Raw genomic sequence first — 21,573 nt, forward strand, 5'->3', positions numbered from 1 at the left:
TCAGCAAAACCCTCTTCATTTTTTATCCATTACATTGCCTGAAGATCGCCTTCACTGAACACAGTTTGGCTTGGAGATTAACATAACAGCACCTGAAAATGTTTCCTACTAACAGGATGCCTACAGTAGAGGAAGCAGTCTCCTTTTCAGTGAATGGATCTTCTCAGCATAGAAATGCTGCGCTGCTAGCTAGGCTTCTTTAGAAACACCTTGGGGTGAGTTTTATAACCATCTCCTTTTGTGCCGGGAGGGCTGTGCAGGCTGGAAGAGGAACAGCTGAGGCTCTCTCTGATCAGGCCAGGTGGGGAAAGGGATGCTCACCAAATTACAACCAGCTGTGGCTGCCTCTGCTGGCACGCAGCTAAAAACTCTTTCTGCTTCAACTCCTTCCCCCATTACCCCACCCCCCCACCCCCTTTCCTTCTTGATGAATTTCATCAACCTTTTCCATCTTTCTGTAATGTAATCCTGTGCTTCACTGTAGAAGAGTGACTCCATGCCCTTGCTGCATCCTTGCAATGTCTGCCTGGCGGGGCGCCCACCACCTCCTACCTGCCAGCCTAGGACAGCAGCTGCAAACGGGCAGAGGGCCTAAAGCATCACCAGGGTGGAAGACCCTCCTGAAACTCTTGTTCAGCTACTGAATGGTCTTTTTGCTTCCATTGATGTTTACCTGCAAAGTATTGCTTGATGTAGTTTGGGGAGAAAGGAGGAAGTTGAAGCCCCCTCAAGAGAGAACTGGCTCTGCTTGGTTGGGTCTATGGAAAACCTGTTTTCCCCTTCCCCCAGTATGCTTTGTATGGCCAAGTAACTTTCAGCATTCAGAAGTAATATAGTAATAGTGGGCAACACTGGAGACACATGCAGACACAAAAACACTCTAAGTTCAAGAAAGGAAAAAAATACCTTCAAAAAGTAACTGTAGGCATCCCCTCTCAATAACTATAGTAAGCCAGGCAAACAGGTTGCTCTTGAACTCTCTATGTCCTCTCTTGCCCTTGTTCTATCAGGTATTCCTGGCTCCCCCACATCAGGGGAAACTTCATTTTACTGTGGTCTGAACTTAAATGCCAACAATATCAGAGGAATCAGGCTAGCTTTACTTCTCTTCCTGCAACCCTGCCAAATACTAGCTTAACGCCAAGCATTGCAGAAGGTCATCTCAAAGAATGACTTCTAGAGTTGGTCATAAACTCCCTTGAGCAGTCCAAAAGGTATTACACAAAGTCTATCCAATAATAGCACCCATATTTAATTTAGATAGTATTTTGGTTGTGCTGAAACCAAAGCAGGTTAGCAGTTTCCCCAGATGAATGACTGTGTTCCTTACCCTTAGAGAAAAGAGAGTTGTCATTTTTAATCTGATCACTTATTATTAGAAGTTTTGTCTTGCCACGGGCTATTTTTCTCATTCTTGTGAAACTGTTAGAAGGCTATCATTTCTTGTACCCAGCCATAGAGTCCAGTCTCTTGACTTGGAAGTATTTTACAAATAATGTATAAAGCAGGAGTAACTGTCGTATTATTGCAGAAATGATCAGTTTGGAATGGAGACTGCAATCCATAGGAGCATTCTTACAAAGACCTTACATAGCATCAAACCCTAAGCAGAGGTACAGATACATATTGGAGCTGTGGTTGAGGCTTCCCAGACAAATAAATGAGCATCTCCACAGAAGAGAATTTTTCACCCTCAGGGTTCATTCAAGGACACAGGTAGAGGGCTCCCCATCAGGACTGAAACCAGCAGTTAGCTAAGAATCTGACTGTCATCTACAGTTTGCTAATCTACACCTGCTACCATAGGCCTGGGTACCTTGTCTTTGTATTCCATCTTGTTGAAAAGCAACTGCTTTTAGGTCAGGACAAAAGGCATAAATGCTACGTAGAGTGATCACATATACATCACAGAATACTGGGAAATAAGGCTGGAGGAGGCTCTTGTTGTCTAATCCATCCTCCTCCCCCCAGACTGCTCTGCAGAGGCTGTTGTTGATTCAGTCAAATGGTTTTCACATGCAGGGGAATCCATCAGAGTTACTGGGAAACACCTGTAGCTCTGTGGTTAAAGAATGTGCCAGCTAGTAAAAAGACTAGTAGCTGTTATGTCACTGTGCGGAAATAAAAGCAAGGAGCTGCAACATGGAGGTAGGCTCTTTTGGAGGAGAAGGTGTTTTTGGTAGTGTAATAAAGTCTCAATGCCATCTGCTTTTGTAGATGCCCTTGGGACATCAGAAATATAATTCTAGCTAGTCATGGATGCAGAGGAGAAGAGTTTTAATGAGGGAAATTTTCAGTGAAAATCACATGTCTCTGGAGGTACTTGGCTTTTTTGTTGCTATTTTTGCTTGTGAAGACTACAAAATGGGAAAATCTTGTTTTGCTTTCAGAGTCTGGGTTGAATTTACTTTTTCCTGAAGTATTTAGTTGTATGAGAACATTAAAAGACATCCCTTGGGCATAAATAAAGGGGAATTGAAAGACAGAATAATGGATGTCTGTTATTTTAAATGGACTGTACTTCACCCTTTTTGCTTATAGGTCCTGGTTATTTGCCTGGTTATGTAGTGTGGCTGTACCGCCCTAGCTTGCTAGTGAGGCTGTGTGGGACAAATGCTTTGGGTTTTGTAGAGGAATCTTGACTGGAAGGGAGATTTTTCTCCAATGCTTTTGGAAGGAAAATAATTGTGAGAAGTTGTTGTTTCCAATTGCCTTGTGAACACTGACACATGTATTTATTTTTTTTTTTGTTATCAAAGCAGAGTAAAATCACTGATAGACCCTTTCAAAGAGCGATCTTGAAACAGCACAGCACAGGCCTGAATTCGAGCCATTGGTTTCCCTTTACCACACACGGGAGACATCTTTCCAATCTCAGAATCTGAGACTGAATCATTTCTGGCTTTCAGCTAAACACATTTGGGACTAAATTAAATCTACCTGTAGGATGTAGTGCTGGGTTTGTTTTGCTTGAATTTTAACCTTTCTCAAGGAGAAGCTAGTGAGGTAAGTGCTGTATTAGTGTTTCAAATTTTATTATGTTTCTTATTTATCTTTACTACAAGTAACATCAATAATATGTATTTGTGTTCATACAGCAAAGTAATTAGAACAGTTGCATTAACCCTAGTAATAAATGCTATAATTATTTTACTTCTGAATGGATATGAGCAACACTTTAACAATAGATGTTGCAACAAAAGCAGAGCTTAGAACGGGGAAGAGCAGGATCCCCTTTACAAATGAGTCCAATTTATTAAATACACATCTGGCTTTGTTTTGAAGCAGCATTTTAATTTTGGTTCAGAACAGTTTGAAAGATGTTACTTATAAGGAATAAATCTGAAAACAAAGGAACCACCTGTTGAAGTTTCTTGTTGTGTCTTGGTTCACCCTCTGGACCAAAATCCACCCTTTGCCCACTTCTGTTCTTGACTGTGTCCTACTTCATGGTCATCGTATTTGTTTTTCATATATTATAAGGAACATATATAAGCTAGATGAAAAGGAAGGGGGCATTCTAAACTTTAAACTGTACTGTTTTAAACCTTAACCATCATAAAATAAAGGGGAAGGCTTTGCTTGCTGGCTGGTATACACAGAGTGGTGTAGGCATGGTGAAGGACTTTTCTTTGGAAAGAGCAGTTATAAGAGAACCGCCTAGAGTGGCACCTTGGGAGTCTGTCTGAAAACAGAGCTATTTCATGGGGTGGTAGTCATAGAATCATTTAGGTTGGAAAGGACCTTTAATGTGATAGGGTCCAATTGTTAACCTGACGCTGCCAAATCCATTGCTAAACCATGTCCCTTTTAAAGGATAGGTAACATTCATGTCAAAGCGCATTTCATGTATTTACCTTAGCCACTAGTTTAGAAAAAACAACTTTCCCAACAGCTTTAGAGGCTTTACCAGTTGCAGTGTTTTCTGTGTCCTTCAAAAGGTTGGCAAAATCATCAACTAAACCGTCCTGAATCTGCTTTCTGAATATATATTGCACTAATATAATTCTCAGAGAGATCAGGGCACTCTAACATTTTCCAAGGGCTTACTGGAGCATTTGTTAGATTAATTTATGGAGCTTCAGCTTGAATGTTACTCTCCTATTCTATGCATTTTACTCTAGAATTTATTATGGTCAAAACTCATGCTACTGGGACAGTCCTGGACCTAGCAGGCAGGGAAGACCCTGCTTGTGAAAAGGAGGTGACGAGTAGTCACACTTCCCTTATGTCCCCTGCTTGTGCTTCATACCACTGCAGGTTATGGCAACCTCAGCGGATATGTGGCTTCACCTCCCACCTCACACTCTAGCTCATGTCTCAGCAGGACATCCTGTCTGCTTCTGATGCTTATTCTGTGATTCTTATTTTCTGTGATAACTTTTCTAATTTCTTGGCTGTGTAGGTAAGCCTTGATAAACTACAAATTGATGCCAGCAATGAAATGTGCTGTATTTCCCTTGCAGATACCTGAAGTAGTTTTTCTCATGAGTTTTCTAATTGGGAAAGTTTAAAGACTTTACATCACATGATGTTTTCTGAAGTACAAATAAACTAGTTCACACAAACCTGTTCTGAACTGGAAGTTGCCTTGTGCTTGCAAAAGTAGTTCATAATTTCAATGTTAATGTAGCCATGTTATTGAAATATTAGGAGGTAGATTCACATCAGGTGGTTTTTTTTAAAAATGCTTTAGAGTGTAGAGCATGAAAGAGTATGGTATCACTACAGTGATACTTGTTCTCTGATGATTTCAGTTCTTCCACTTTCCTGTGCAGATAAATCATTTTGTAATACTGGGACTCAGTCTCATACCTTAAATGCTTTACATGAGGAAATACCTGCTTTTTTCTATAATTCTTACGTGCTAGTCAGTGTATTATGTAAACTGGAAACGTGTTGCTGTTCACTTTAGACATGCTTTTCCCATTACTCTCAGTTATCCTGCCCTCTTCCCACCACCCCTTCCCCACATTCTTGCTTCCTGCTTGGTCAGCAGGAGCACTCGGGAACTGATCAATCTGAAAGCTAACTGAATGCACCCTGCAAAAATGTCTGGCTTGTTCCTCCTGTTAAATTAATTTTGTCAGGTCTTGTGGTTTCTTTGGCATGTCTTCATTTGTTTATGTCAGTTTATTATTCATTTCTTGCTACTTAGTCATAAGTTGATATTTCTGTCCAAATAGTGAGCCCGGAATAGGAAAACACTAATACTTTTGCCTGGCTATTCTGCTGCAGTTGACCTATATCTAATGGTTTTTGGAAATTTAGGTAAGGGTTCCAGTTTTCTTAAAACTGGGAAAACCAAAGGGGGTAAAACCAGTGGTGATGGTAAATAGTTTTAAACTGGAATTTGGTTTAACCTTGGAAGCTCTGGTGGAATTGTTCTGCAAATCTGTCGGTGGAGGGAGAGAAGGTATTAAGAAACCCAGCTGCCTTGTTTCTGGGTTAGACAGAAATACCTGTGATGCATACTTGTTTCTGGTCTGGCAGACTATACAGGGAAGAAATAGAGCAGCAAAGGGGAAAAAAAAATCTTCATTTTCATGTTATGTAAACTACATGGGTATTTAAGTAATGATAAGTAATTCACTATGTGCTGCCTGCCCGGATCACAGGGGTATGGAGAAGCTCATGGAAGAAGGCCCTTGACTGATTTTCCTGAACTTGCCAGCTAAATGGAGTGCCAGTCTGCTGGCAAAGACAGTCGAGCACAAGGACAAACATGCGGCAGACTTCTTCCTTCTTGTAGCAGGGGTGAACTTGGTTAACATGTTTGAAGTGTTGGTGTGATCTGAGCCAGCATATGAAAGTGCTGCTGCTTTCTCCTAGTCTTTTATTGGTTTGAAAGAAAGGGGGGAGGAAATAATAACTTTTTGTCTTTTAAACAAACCCCACAATCCTTCTTTTAGAAATTTTGTAAGCACGTAATTGTTTACAAACTAATGAAAAGGAGGATCCCACTGTAGCATTTTTCTTAATTGGAATGATTCAAAAGAACAGCTTGAAGATAAATTCCATTGAGATATCAATAGTATTTTAATTGAGCTGTGGGGGGAATATCTGATAGTGTGACATTTTCTGTGATGTTGCTACACTGGGAAAAGTAACCTACCATAGTAACTAAAAATGGACAAGGTGTTTGGGTTTGTAAATCACCAATATGCTGACATATAGATAAATAACAGACTAGAAAGCTATAAGCAATATCATTGTTTCACTTAACTATTGACCATATGGCAACGTATTCTGAGATCAAATGGAGATACAGAGTTTATTACAGCTTTGTATATCAAACTCCCAACAACAGAGAATGTTACTGTTATTGTGCAATAACCCTGAAATCTTTGTTGTTACTGACTCCCACTTTTTGACATCAAGAAGAACTTTTATGTTTTAGCACTTTTATAAAGTAAAATTAATTTTCAATAGATAACTTTTTAATGGATTTCCAACTTTATATCACTACATTTTATATATACAACTTTGCTGAGCAAAATAGGATTGCTCCTGTGTTGAGATATTTTCAAAGCCTGACATTTACATTAGATGTGAGTATATGCGATGGGGAGGCTTCTTTCTGTTGCTTGTTTTTTGATGTATGAAACTGCAAAATATTGGTAAAAATATGGCACATACATTTATATTATAACCATATAATCTTCCTTATAAGAAAATGACATTTCTTTGTAGTAGCCAGCATGGCTTTCCTGAGTACTGCTTTGACTCTCCAGTAGGTTTTAAATGGAATGACACTTGAAACATGACTTTGAGAGCAGTCTTGTTTATGAACAGAGATATACTGCAAAGGTTAAAGGCTTTTCATTTGTTGCCCCCCTTTTTTGTTTTAGGATTTCGTGGGTTTTGGGTCTTGTTTTTAGGTTTTTTTTCCCAACTCTCTCTGAAATGAATACAAATTTTATTACTCAAGGTAACTTCCAAATTTTCTGATCTTTTAAGCAAGCAAGTCTCGGAGGTATTTCACTTACTCTGATGCATTTCCCATATAGAACATCACATTTGTCTGTTTCTCTTTTTTTACTGTCACTCAGCAATCTTACTATGTTCAAGCCTTGTAGTCTGTCATTTGTTATAAGTACAATATATCCATACTCATTATAAATCTTTTCTGGTTTCTTATGGCATGCTGGTTTCCCCACTAATATTTTAACTGACTTTGTTACTTACACTACATTTCACTCTTATTTTTGGTCAAATTCTTTTTTTTTTCTTTTTTTTTTTAAATCACTGGAAAAATTATTTGTTTAGCATCTGTAACTATGAGAACTTTAGAGTTTTGCTTTTGCATTTCTAACACCCGTTCTTTATCTGTTTTAGCATCTCCCTGTATTCTTCCCAGTGTTCTTTACTTCCTATTTTCTTGTAAGTATAGCATATTCTCTTTTCCCCCTCAGTTCCTATTGACCTGTTTAACCATGTGGAGTTAATTGAAGCTACATCTCACTCCTGAAGAAATTAATTCAATTACTGTTTAAGTTTAGTTCCATTTATACACCCTCTCCTTGTGACTGGGCTATCTTGCTATTTGTCTACAAAGTATTTAATGCAATATCTTTTTACATAACACATTTATCTAAAATTGCACAGCATTCATCTTGGTAGAAATTAAATTTCAATTCCATTTGCTGATACTCAACTGCTTCTGTTTTCTGTATTCTTGGTTTAGTGTTGGAATCTGTCTGGAAAAGGTGGGTCCCTGGCAGGTTTTAGGAAACAACCGGTTGTGTAAGTTGTCTGTCATTTTGTTTCATCTATGACATGTTTTAAATGAATCAAGCTCTCAATTGTGGCTAGTTATGTACTAGTCCCATTATTTTTATGTACACGACCTTTGCTTTACTCAGTAGTAGTTCTCCTGTCTTTTATGTAGCGACTTCCTCTGTTATTTTTTGGTTTCTCTATGTGTTGTTAATGGATTTTTTCCTAAGGCAAGATTCAGCATTTTAGGTGCTTATTGTATCTAAAGATGTTCAGAGCCTGTCACCCATGAACCACTAAATGTAAGTCTGAGCACAGCTTTATGAACTTCATGCTGAATATCTGAGGCTCCCGTGCTGGGCTTTGGAATTACAGTAATTGGAGTTGCAACAATTACCAAGGCCAGAATTCAGATGGAGTTGTTTTTTTTTTTTTTTTTACTATTATTTATTTTATTTTTCCCCTTTTCTTTCCCCTGCTGTCTCAAATTACCAGGTTTTGGGCCCAAGCCCTTCCATGCCCTTGCATTGATAGCATTTTAAAAAATATACAAATTGACTCTTGAGCTATGATCACACCAGGACAACTCCCATGAAAAGATGTGCTCCTACCTCCATCTCCAAATACACAAATAAGTCTTCCTTTCCTATTGCCAGCTACACAAACTATGAAAATATCTCTGAGGCCACGGCATACTTTGATTTAAAGCATCAGATATGATATACTTTGTTCTTGGCTTTGTGTAGTAGCAGGCATTATGGTACCTAAGTAAGCCTCCCTTGGTTTTGGCACAGTTGATAGTGCTAAGTCCTGTTTTCTGAAATAGATCTTAACTGGTTTGGCTTTTTTAAACTTCTTCTGAAATTTGCCTTAAACCACATTGGTTTTCCTGGGGGGGTTGTTTGGTTTGGTTGGTTTTATTTTTTTTTTTCCCCTATCACATCTGTTATTTCCTAATGCATTGATTATTTTGTCCCCTTCAAAATTGCTGCCTTCTAGTATTGGTCTTCATAATCTCTTTGAGGGTGTGGTTTCTTATTAATATATTGGTGCTGCTGAAACAATATGTCCCACTTAAATATCATAGTGCTTATTCTGTTGCTTCCTTATCTCTCTCTTCTGCAGTAGTATCAATATTGCTACTTGTACTTAAATCTAGACATATACGACTTCTTTATAAAAGCAAATTTTTACAGGGAAAAGCAGCTTTTGGGGATTGGGACCACCTGTAACTAATAATCCTGACTTTTATACTGACTTGTTCTGTTGCCTGAGGGAAGACACTTGCAGCTCTGCACCACTCTCTATGTATGGCAGCAAGTGTTAACTACTTAATTAGTGGTTTATGAAGTTATCAGTTTAGGGGTTTTGTCTGTGAGATTTTTCTCTTTGATAGACTAGTCATAAATATAACAATAGTCAATGAAGTAGAAAGACTAAGGTCTTAAAGAGAAGCTGATTTCTTTCCTCTGCAATATGAAGAATACTCACTCAAACGCTACCCATGATGTCTGTGATCCATCCTGCTGTGTTAGGGCAGCTCACTGCCTCCAGTTTCTCCCAGTTGCTTTCCAAGACTGAAGCATTGCCTTCTCTGTACCCTGCTTTTGGCTGTGATTATCGTCAAGTGATTTACCCTGGACACAGTTTTATATGGTTTCTTGTTTGCCACTGTATTCTTGATTTCAAAATTTGATGAAAAGGTGTTCTTGTGATGAGTGTTTTCCCAAGACTTATGGCCATGTCCAAGATCTTCACTGTCTCTGCAAATCCCGAAATGTGGAGAACCATACCACTTGTGCTGAGGTCAAGCTGTGGGGAAAGATGTTGTGAAGACAAATGCCTCCTGCATTTTCTAGTAGTTGCCTGCAGTGATATGGCACAAAGCCTAATCAAGGGAGGATACGTTATAAAAGTTTTCCTCATGCAACCCATCTGGTCCAAGTCTTTTATTCTCATTAGTCTCCTGTTGACTTCAGGACTTCCTCTGATGGTTTTTTTTTTGTTTGTTTGTTTTAATTATTGTTGTATAATACAGGAAGAATAAAGAATTCTGGACATTCTCCATGACTGCTTCAGTTTGGGCGTATCCTCACATACTTGTTGATCCTAGCTAGTATTGCCAAAACCAGGAAAGATCAGGTTCAGCTTGAGAGCACAGGTTTTATTTGCTGACTCCTTTCCATTGAACTCCATTTCAGCTGTTACCTGTGGATTGTATTTGGGATTTGTTCCTCTGCAGCAATATGAAAGTACAGATTTGGCTAGGTGTTACACTGCTCTGAATTACTTCTTGAGTTCAGAACACCTAGCTATTCAGCACCCGTTGCATAGGATACCCAAAGAGACCTTTCATCATCCTGCTCTTAATGTGGGCTTATTTTCCCAGAATATTGGGAAAACGGGTGAGGAGGTTGCCTCTAGAACAGTTTGCAAATGCCTCTTTAGATGTGGTTTAAACAACAGTTGTGTGCTTTGCCTAAAGGCAGGGTCTTTCAGAAATCATCTTGGCTCGAATCCTGGACTCTCCAGTGGAGACTAGTTTCTGTTGAGTACCTCTGAATCAAAAGTAAGAACCTGCCTGGCACAGGCATTTCTGAATGTGCCATTCCTCAAAGGACTCTAGAGCTGTGTTTATACTTCCCTGAGACCTCTCATCCTCTTTTCACCCATGTTTCCTCCCCCTGGTATCAATGCCCAGTTCTTGATTTTTGCTCCACAAGCCTTGAGGCAGCAGAAGTGCTCCAGAACGTAGTAGCCCCCTTGCCTTAGTGCAAAGCTCAAGACTAAACACCCATCACTGCAATATTTAGTTTTCTAAGAGGTACTCAAAAGGCCTCAAGTGAAGACTCGAGAGACTCCTCCTTCAGGCTTCCCCTTCCAACCCCAGTCAGTTATTTCTGTCAAGGTCAGTGGTTTCTCTTAGAGGGTGCTGCTGCAGAATAGATCACCCCATATTAGTAGCAGCCAGAACATTGTGTATTGCAGGTTACCCGAGTATAGGGTGTTAAGGCACACAGCTGTGCACACATGGGTACTGGAAGATGGCCTGTCCGCTGCAAGCTAGCAACCTGTTGCTACCTCTTAATAAACCTGTTGGTGAAAATCGCACAGGAAATTGAGACATTTACTGTTAATAGTAGACATTAGACAGTAGCTGGAAAGACACATGTACTTCCTTGAGGTAGACAAGTAAAACCAGAGGTGCTTCCTCCCAGCAGGGACTGTCACTCCAGGTACTCTGAGCACTCAAGGGCTGGGATCTCTTGTTAAGTTTAATACCTGCACATCAGTGTCCTGAACCTCAGAAAGCCCTCAGACCTCCATTGTCTGCAGCTTTTTTGCATTGAAATGCCAAATGTTGGAGGGCAGTTCTGAATGGAGCTCTTGCAAACTCTGGTAGTGAAAGCCTTATGTATGTGATAAGAATGAAATATGACTGTTTTTAAAAGAAGTAAATGAAAGTATTCTGCCAACACAGTGGTGCTATACCCATCTATATAAATCTCACTGATAATTTAGGTAAAATGTTTCAGAAAGTTTTGATGTCATTACAAGAATTTTGTCATGTATACGTGGCATGTGTATGTTTGTGTCCACACAGCAAGCTGCCTGGGATGTCTTTTGGCAGTATCTGTTCTAGGTTAGCCTTACATTAGGGCACTCTTATTCCATAGGAAGAAAGCAATTTTTTAAATCACTTTGGGGATTGGATTGGATTAAATTGCGATGAAGTATTCTTAATATAGAATGTGTTCACCTTAGGAGTTAGTGTGAAATAGCTGGGTATATTTCAAGTGTAAGCCTTAGCCTGTTTTGTGATATCTTTCCTCTGTAGATGAGTCCCGAGAGATGTCCTTACTTAACTCTCAAATTTGGGAGCATTTCGAATGAATGCCATGGTATCATAATTTGCAGCTCCAAGAGTGTCAAGATAAGAGGGTTCTTCCTTATGAAATGTTTCTGGCATTAAAAGATCTTCAAAAGGTGTCTGTAACCTGGGGAATTTTTTTCTTATTTGTACTCATTTGTGAGAAAAAGAAATACAACTCTTTGCTTCCCCCATCAAATACATTGGTGCATACTGTGAAATATGGCTGGGATTTCTGGACTGGAGTAATAACAGAGGCTCTTAAGAATCTTTACATATATTTTTTTCCTTGCAGCCACCTAGAGCAACAGCTAAAATAGTGAGAATTATGTGCACTGTTTTCTATTGTCAGCCAGTAGCATCCTGAGTCAATGGGAGAAAAATTGCTTCCAGGTGAGTCTAAATCTGCAGCGGAAAGGGGGAAGAGAACAATCCTAATTTATCTCGATGCTACTTTGAAGTAATCAAAGAAACAGAGAAAGCTAGCCACAAAAGGGGAAAAAATGGCTACTGTAGACCATACTACTCTAAATGTGACATGGCAGCAAAGGTGAAAACTGGTGTAGGATAGACTTTTAATTGAGTAGAGAATCATTACTAAGGGGGGTGTGTGTGTGTGTGTGTGTGTGTGTGTGTGTGTGTTTCCTTGTGTTAATTTTGTTGGCAACAGTGTCCTGTAAGAACTGTAGATTTTTATGGGAGCAATGTTTCAAAGTGACATTCAAAATTAACAGCTATACAAAATATATGGTAAAGAGTAGACATTACAGGGCATGAGCAAAGGTGGGGGGTTTTGGGGAACTGAAGATACACATTGACAATCAAGCCTGCTGGCTGCTGCAGGACTGTTTACTGCGGAGTTGACGTCCCACCAAGTACTACTGCAGTAATTTGCCACTTAATCTGTGCTTAAAACCTACATGTTTTTCAATATGGAAAGGTGACATGTTTGCAAAACCAGCCGAAGAACATCTGATTGTTGCTTGTGTAACTATTTCCTTGAAACAGAATCAAGAAGTGGTTGAAGCTTTGTTAGAAACGATAAAGTTACAGCGCACACACCCTCCCAACTGTAAGAGTCTGGAGGAGGTTTCAGCACCAGCAGCAGGGTATGACTGTGATCAGCAGCCCATAGTTTGAAGAAGTGTTGCCCTTTCCCCCCACCCCTCTCCGCCCTGACACCTTTGGGGATGCCTGTGCTAACACTAGGGTACGTGCAGCTAATTATGGATCACACTGTGATTTTCTGTGTTGCATCAATACAGCACCATATTCTGGAAGGATTTAACTAAAATGTACCTTTCTTTCGTAAATGACATATACCTTCTGAACACTCTTTCAGAAACACATGGCAAAACAGGAATTTGAGGTGAAATGTACAAGAAATTAAGATTTTTTTTTTTTCCTCGCAAATATTTATAATGATATTTCAAAGAATGCTGGAACTTTTGTTTGATTCCAAAATGTAAGTGCTATTTATGCTATAAATACATGTACTGAGACAAAAAATGGGCGCATACATAGTTTTTTTTAGAACTCTCATCTTGGATTTCTATTATCTGTGCCAATACACTACAACTGTGAGAAATACTTTCTGTGTAATTGCTGAAGCAGAGGTGGAAAAATTACTGGAAGGTGTTACATATTGCGTTTGCACTGTCCAGGGTTGGCATCTCATTGTGCGAGAAATTTGATGTCCTGCAGAGTTAACACTGGAACAGCTTAATGATGTTTATAGTTAGAGTTTGCTCGTACATATGAACATGTAGGAAACTGCCGTTCACAGGCAAAAAAGGGGCACATGAGGCAACCTGCCCTGGACAACTAATGGGGATTCTTGAGGCTTATGTATATGGGGACTGTAAAGCAGTGGAGTATAGGAAGGACTCTGGAAAAAATACAGCCAACTTCCAGCACCTTTTGTTTGTTTAATTTTACCGGTTTTCCCCAATCAGTTCTGCACGTCACGTTTTCCCCTCTCCGTTACTTGAGTCATAACCAGTTACAGTGTTATTTTTGCAGTTAACACTGTAAGAAATTGTTGTTGCTGCTGTTTCTCACTTGCTTATTCGGGTAGGACAGTTATTAACCGTTTTGTCACCTAGCGTAGGGGAGGATGTGGGTGGCGCGTGAAGGCATGGGGGTCCCTGAAGGTCCTGGTGGGCACCGCAGACTTAACTGAAAACACCACGTGGTTTTGTGATTTAAAACAAGAGACTGCTTTCAGCTCAGATGAATGCCAAGCGATGGGGAGGGACAAAGCAGACTTCCAGGCAAAACTATGCCCATAACAAAATAAAAACCCGTGCCTGGACAATGACTGTTTCCTGAATCCATGTTACTGCTCAGGAAAAGGACAATGGGTTTGGTTTGGGCAGCTTTCTGCAAACGCCTGCCCGGTGCTAGTTTAAAATAAATAGTTAGAAATTATTATGGAAAAGGAGTAGAGGGCAAAAGGTTTGAATATACCACGTTATAAATCCCCATCTTGAATATTGTGTGACATTTTGGACCCTGTTCCAAGATTTAGTAGAAAAGGGGAGGCGTGGAGGAGAATGACAGCCTAGGTCTGCTTCCAGAAGAAGACGGGGTAAGCAAGATTGGGACTAATGAACCTGGAGAAGGGATGTGATGAAAGGGATAAAGTGAAGATATATGTTGTAGAACTTACTGCCAAAAGATACTTCAGAAGACAAAACCATAGTGGTTTCAGAAGTAAATTGGACAATCCCAGTGGGAATAAGGATTTAATTATGTGGGCTTGGGTGCAGCCAGTGGTTGTGGACATGCAGATTTTAAGAACTGCTAAATTCCTGGTGGCTGGAGTTGGGGGAAATACTCAGGCAGCACGTTCACACCTCCCATCTTCTTGCACTTGTTCCTTAGACATCTGTGCTAATCCTTTCAGAAACAGCCTACTCTGTCAGACAAACCTTTGAATGGAGAGTACCAGCACTCGTCCGGGTGTACTTGAAAATAAGCATGCTAAAGAGGCTTAGCTGGTTTTGGAGCACCTGCTTGGATGTGTCCCAGTATTGTTGGAGGGAGGGAAGTGTCTGTATTCAAGGCTTGCTATGTAAGCTAAACTGAACCTCTCAGAAATTCAGGAGGTGGTAACTGGGAGGCATGAATAGCTTAGAGAAGAGCGTGGGATTTTGACTTTTGGATTGTTGTGAAGTTGCACATTACTTGGGTTGGTTTTAACTCTGTTTATCTGGATGTCTGGCGTTGTGCGTTTTCATCGTTACCCTGCTCGTGTTTTCGAGAGGTGCCTTTTTTTTTCCTGTTTTCTGCCAGTGGAGCGGGAATGAAGACACTTTTGCTGTTCTCTGTTTTGTGTCTTTGAGCAAGACCAGTTCCTTTTTTATCTTTGGGTTCATGTTTTTTTTTGCTCTTCCTCAGGAGAGCAGCTGCATGAAAATGTGACTGTTACCAGGTTTTGATCAGCAGCTGCAAAACCAAGTAGTCCTCTTAATTTCATTTTGCATCTGTATGGTGAAGCTTTGTGCAGGAGGAGTATGGTTTCAGCTTTGAGAAGATCGCATTACGTTAATAGTTGGCATTGGAAGGGTTTTTTGTAACTATATGAGCAGTTTGTTTACCTCTTAAACAACATAGTTCTGCATTAGTTTACAATATCCAGGTTAAACTGCCTTTTTTCCAAGCCCTTATTGTTTTGGAAGGCTCAGTTTAAAAGCGGAGTGCTGTGGTGTTTTGTTTGTCTTTGTTACGCTATCTTTATTGAGGTATTAAAATGCAGAGCTGCTTTTGGTTTGTTACGAAATCTATATTTTAACATTATAAAATACAGTTGCAATTAACCTGAAAATAAGTAACCTCACTGCAAAAGTTTCATGTGGGGGAATCTATGGCAGTAAAGTTAAATCTTCCAGTCTTAAGGAGCCTAAAAGTGCGTTTACCAGATTGGACGTAGGAGACTTCTTCCACTGAACTGCAGCTGTCCCTTGTTTGTGGTTTGAAACTGCAACTATTGACAAGTGCAGGCAGAATTTATACAAAAAATCGGAAGGCCTCTTTGCCAATTCAATAAGCATGAAAAGTGGTGTGGGGTGTTTACGTCTTGGTCTCTTTGCCAAAAGTTCTGTCTCCCAAAATGTATAATCTTTGCCGCTTACATCTCAGAAGTGATTTTCTGGTATTTGAGTATGTTTCTGGAAGTATGAGTCGTGGGAAAAGACCTACTCATAGCTCTTATACAAGTTTACTGACTCTTGGGATTTTTTTTGGCTTAGTCTAGTCTATTGTGCTCTCCTGGTTCTCTGCTTTTTTCACAATGACAGAAGCCATAAAATCTTGGATCTGGTTTAGAAATGAGAGGTGTTTTCAGTTGTTTTAATTTACCTTTTCTATGGCAAAGCAAACCATTGCAGCCATTTTTCCACTTAAGTCTTGTGTTCCTAGTGAAATACAATGGTGCTGTTCCTGCAAATTCTGAATTCTTTTAAAGGAATGTAATCAATGTAAGGTGATTTAGAAGGCCAAAGTATCAGAGACATCCCTCATCAGCTGCTTATTTGGTCTGCATCAAATTTTGATTTATTCTGCTGCAATGAAAAAATTTGATAAGAGGTGAAAATTTAGGAATAAATATGAAAATTCTGTGATTGTTATTTAACATTAACTTTACTTTTCATTTTGTTTACCTCTGTCTCTGATCACAAACAGAATTAAATTTCTTGCTCTTCACTTTAAACAATTGACAAACCTTGAGTTCTCTTCACAAATGCTAAGGATTAAATCCCTAATTCACCAATAAAGACCCTAAGAAGCAAAATAAAACCTTGTTATTGTATAGCTCCTTTGACAGACAACTTGCTTAATTAATCATAACAGATTTGTAACCAAAGATTCATTTATTTTAAAATATTTGATAGAAAGACTTCATTTATATCTGCGGGCAGTTCCTGAAATAACAGGAAAATCATGTAGTGTTCTAGGGTTTAAGTTAGTTTTTCTCTTAATATATTTCTCGTACTTCATGTGGATCTAAGTAAGCAGCATCTGAATACAATTGGAGTGTGGAGATATAGGATATTCCAGTTATTTAGGTCAGCCTGGTTGATGTCTACACTGGACATGCATTTGAAGTCTTTTAGTTAAAACTCACGGCACAGCATGTTATTAGAACGTTAGAAATGCAGCTTCTTCACAAAAATAATACTGAATTAAGCAAGATCCATCAATGGCATTTCATTAACAATTTCTGGTTTAACTGTACTTTTTAAGACCTCATATGCCTGATGTGCTGAAATACCTGTTTGTGAGACAAGGGCTGCGGGATTCCAGTAGGTTTTAACAGACTAAGACCTCAGTTTTCAGGAAAAAGCTTTCAAAACTTTCCTATCCTGCAAGACATTTTTCCAGCATTTTAACTCTACTGCCCCCTCCCCCAGTGCATACTTCCATTACTTTAATCTGACAGATTGCATGGAGACTTTACATGAAGACTTTAACATACAGATGGGTTATGCATCTAAGGTGTTCTCCTATTCTCTCTTACAAGTGCCAATTATTTGGTATTATGTTTCTAATGTGGAATACAGAAAAACCTGTCCCTTCTGTGTCATGAGGAATGGGCTGTTTACTTGCATGCCCTCAAATTCTGCCTATTTAAGTAACTGGGAACTAGACCAGAAAGCCATACTGCTCTATTTGCCAATTCTAATAGCAAAAATTGTTTAGACTTGAGAAATATCTCAGTGTCTATGAATCCATTAAATATCCATTACTGTATGGGTCTTGTTTCCCTCTCAAAGAAGGGTAGTCAGTATTTCTTCATTTCCATTTTCCTTTAGAATATTATGCTTTATATGATCTTGTCAATCAAGTTCTTTATTTGGCTTTTTGTGTCACTTTCTTCCATCTATTAACTTCTCGTGGCATTTGAAACAAAAGGCTTCTGCTTTCTCTTTGCAGTCTTGGTGCTGCTAAAGGAGTTAAAGATGTCGGAAAGGGAGAAAGCAGAGCATCAACCTACTGAAGTACATTGGTATTAGGAATGTTAAATAAACCTTTCCGTCCTTCTAAAAATAAGTATATGATGATTGGTGTATTTGGCTTGTTTAAGATGTATTTTCTTACAACTGTAAAATAAATTTGTTGGATCCCTTTGTCACTTTAATTTTGCTCTGTGCATGGAGTCTATTTCTGTAACATTTCAGTTCCAGGGGACTGAGTTTCATCTTTACTGTGTGTTCTTAATATCACTAGCCTGTTTTCGTGCTAATAGGGATTTTGCAATTGTTGACCCAGTATAATGTAATTATTAGAATGTTATTATTTAACCTGTTTCCAGGTACATCCACCTTTATGGAAGCATTAGCAGCCAATGGTACAACCAACATACAGACATCTGTGACAGGAGTCACAGCCAGCAAACGAAGGTTTATTGATGACAGGAGAGATCAACCCTTTGACAAAAGGCTACGTTTCAGCGTGAGGCAGACGGAGAGCGCGTACCGGTACAGAGACATTGTTGTCAGGAAACAAGATGGATTCACGCATATTTTGCTATCGACAAAATCATCTGAAAATAATTCACTAAATCCAGAGGTCAGAACAATTCAGATTTTGGGGGATAGGGTGCTGGGGGAGTTCCAGGTCCTTGCCTCATTTATCCCTGTTATTCGGGCACAAACGTACACAAAACAAGGTTCACATTGTGGCTTGCAAGATGTTAAATTGAACTGAATTACACTTAAAATCAGTTGTTTGTGTAAGAACTGTGTTATCTGAACATGGAGATGTACTGTCTTTTGTACGACGTGGTGATTTTTGAAGTGCGCCCTGAAACAAGCTTTAACCTGATTTAAGGTTCTGTTTTTTTCTGAACTGGTTGCATGTGCCACCTGCTGTCCAAATTACGGAAATGCTGAATGAGAGCTTTAGTTTGCAGATAGCATTTCATGGATCTGTTCTTAATGATTTCATTATCTTTGTCTAATTACACTTTTGAAATGCAAAGCTTCTCATACCATTTATTTATTTATTTATTTAATGTTCTTATGTTTGGGTAATGAAAAAAGTGAACTTTTCTAATCTGCTGGTTGAGTGGATCCTAAGGAGAAATTAAAGCTCTCAGAGGGAGGAGGGGAGGAGAACAATGCGCTACTTTTTAATAACGGAATAAAAAGTTTCTAATGAATTTTTGATTTTCAGGTAATGAAGGAAGTCCAGAGTGCACTGAACACAGCAGCTGCAGATGACAGTAAACTCGTTCTGTTCAGTGCAGTTGGTAGCATTTTCTGCTGTGGTCTTGATTTTATTTATTTTATACGACGTTTAACGGATGATAGAAAAAAGGAAAGCACTAAGATGGCAGAAGCTATTAGGTATGTAAGTTTATCTTCAGTCGTCTGAGTCGGTATTCTTCATGTAGTGGGGCTTATCTTTATTTCAAAAGCCTCTAGTTCAACAAGATCCCAGACACTCCCCTGTTATGTGCTATATTGTGCTGCACTTCTTTATATTCCCTGTCCCTTCTTATTTGGGTTGCCATTTAATGCATTGCTATTTTTACTATTAAAATTTACCTATGAAAACTGTTAGTATGGTAATACTCCTCCAGTTGAAACCAATTTTAAAAGATTTAAACAGCTATAAGGCTTCAAGAAAACAAAATTAACACATGCAAATACCAGATATGCATTGACTGTGTAACTTGGTATAGTACATTCAGAGCAGTGGAATGGTGGATATTTTAGAGGAGTAGACTAAAACTAGTGACCATCATCCCAACACTAGGTACCAAACCTAATATTTAAAGAAAATTAACTGAACTGCTACAAACTAGAAGAATATATATGGAAAAAAGCATGGATCTTAGGGACATGTTTAAATGGTACAAACAAGTAGTTTAGTTAATCGTTTAAACACTGGCTTTGAGGGCCTGGGCTCTTAGATTAGCTCTGGTATGTTTCCAGAGCATCTGTATTCCTTCAGAGACCAATATTCTGTTGTCATTATCAATATTCATGTCCCTAAAGAAGGCCTTCTGTTTCATTGGAGGCGCATTTGGCTCATAGAGATGATAATAGGTGCGGCTTGTTGTTTCTGGTTGGTTGGGTTGGGTTTTGGGTGGGTTTTTTGTTGCCTTTTTTTTTTCTCCCCCAGATGAAATATTTCAGTCATTCCAAGTAAAAGTTGCTCATGCAGGGACTTCAGATGCAGCCAGAGGACAGAAGCTTTTAACACGGAGCTTCTGCCACTAGTTCTAATTCGGTTCCATCCAGAATCCTGATTTGTCACCTATTACTTGTTGTTAAGAAAATGGAAAAATGGAACTTAAACCCCCCCTTCAAATACAGGAATGGTATTTTTCATATATATGCTAAGATGGTCATCTCTGGAATATTCAAACGTGATTAAAATTATCTCAAGTCTCTGAATTGGGAGTGTTTGTGTGATGGATTGTATAAGATTGTTCCAGCAGTTTTTCAGCATTCATCTACTTCAGCTCGCTAGGGTGAGTTGAGCATGATAACCTGTAGTGATGGATGCAATATAGTAGAAGTGTTCTGTTTCACTGAAATGCAAAACCAGCCATTACGACGCTAATTACTGGCCTCCAACTAGTCTTGGTGTCGCTGTTCACCACCCTCTGGGCCAGCCATTCAGACATTTTTAGTCCTCCACACTGTCTGCTCATCCAGCTCATACATCAACAGCTTGACTGGGAGAGTCTTGTGGGAGACAGTGCTGACTGCCTCGCTCTGAAACCTAGGTAGACAATACCCACTGCACTCTCCTCATCCAAGCTAACCACCTCATCATGGAAGGTTATCAGGTTGGTTTTGAAAGTAATGTTACTGTGGACATGAATTCTTACTAAGTTTTCAAGGGCTGCTATATTTTACTCTCTATAAATACATAGTGAGTACATGTTTCTGTTTCTCTTCAGGAATTTTGTGAATACTTTTATTCAGTTTAAGAAGCCTATCATTGTAGCAGTAAATGGCCCAGCCATTGGACTTGGAGCATCTATATTGCCTCTGTGTGATGTGGTTTGGGCTAACGAGAAGGCTTGGTTTCAGACACCATACACTACTTTTGGACAAGGTCCGGATGGATGTTCATCCCTTACATTCCCTCGGATAATGGGCCTGGCTTCTGTAAGTAGCTTGCAGAGTAGGGGCAATGCAGTTGTGATGACTTATCCAGAGTGATTTCAAGACTTTTTGACCTTTGCTGAGTTGCCGTTTTTTTCTCTCATGAAAACATTTCATGAGAATCCAGTACTTACAGCTTCTCTGCTCCATGCTGTTGCAACCTAGTCTTCACCTGCATGCACAGAACCAAAAGCAGGGACCTAATCCTATGTCATGGGCACCTTTGGCAGTGGCAGAAGGGTTATATCCTGCATGCCAGGACACACCTTCCTTGCTGTTGCCTTGTAAGGACCAGCCACCAATATCTTGCATTCAGCACAGCATCGAAGCGTAGCAGAGAATGGGCTGCTCTGCACTCAGTGTCATTACACAGCAGAGCGCTATGGCACCAGCTCTCAGCAGTCTCCTGCTGATTTGCAAAATAAGTAATTCTGCTTTTGTGCACTCGTTCTCAAGAAGTCGTGTTGAACTTGCTCACTTTGCGCATCTCCGCTGATGTTTCACACTAGTGCATTATGGAAGAAATACTCAGCCCAAATCACCTTTGCGGAGGGTTATTTACGGTTTATTTTGTTTTAGTCTTTGGACTCGATTTCCAGTATTGCTGGATTGAAAAATGGAAAAGTTTTGCACTGCTGCTGAAAACATAAGCCACGTGCTTCTTAATATCCCTTTTCTTGCTTTCCAATCGGATGTGAGAATCAAATTAACAAAAAGCTATTTAAAAATCTCTTACCTACATTCTTTTCATGTTACTTACTTTTTTTTTATGCCGTGTTCTTTGAAAACTTTGACCTATGCCCCATCCCAGTTTGAAATTGCACAGTAACAGTATGAAACGAGCTTGTAGCTACA

General features: G+C 39.4%; 1 protein-coding gene across 5 annotated transcripts in view; it reads left to right on the plus strand.

Moving 5' to 3' along the window:
* CDYL (chromodomain Y like) overlaps positions 1-21,573 on the plus strand; it is a 105,741-nt gene that overhangs the window by 77,828 nt on the left and 6,340 nt on the right. For 4 of the 5 annotated variants that reach the window (XM_061449388.1, XM_061449385.1, XM_061449390.1 and 1 more), the window contains exons 3-5: positions 17,907-18,163; positions 18,770-18,942; positions 20,511-20,721. In XM_061449388.1, the coding sequence (XP_061305372.1) occupies positions 17,907-18,163; positions 18,770-18,942; positions 20,511-20,721 (641 nt within the window). Of the gene's footprint in view, positions 1-893; positions 2,149-17,906; positions 18,164-18,769; positions 18,943-20,510; positions 20,722-21,573 lie in introns of those variants that run through there. The other variant, XM_061449389.1, reaches the window with a different exon arrangement.

This window comes from Pezoporus flaviventris, unplaced genomic scaffold (genome assembly GCF_033815535.1).
Source record: "Pezoporus flaviventris isolate CSIRO_AGI_PZ_B2104156 unplaced genomic scaffold, CSIRO_AGI_Pfla_v1 ptg000007l, whole genome shotgun sequence".
NCBI lineage: Eukaryota > Metazoa > Chordata > Aves > Psittaciformes > Psittacidae > Pezoporus > Pezoporus flaviventris.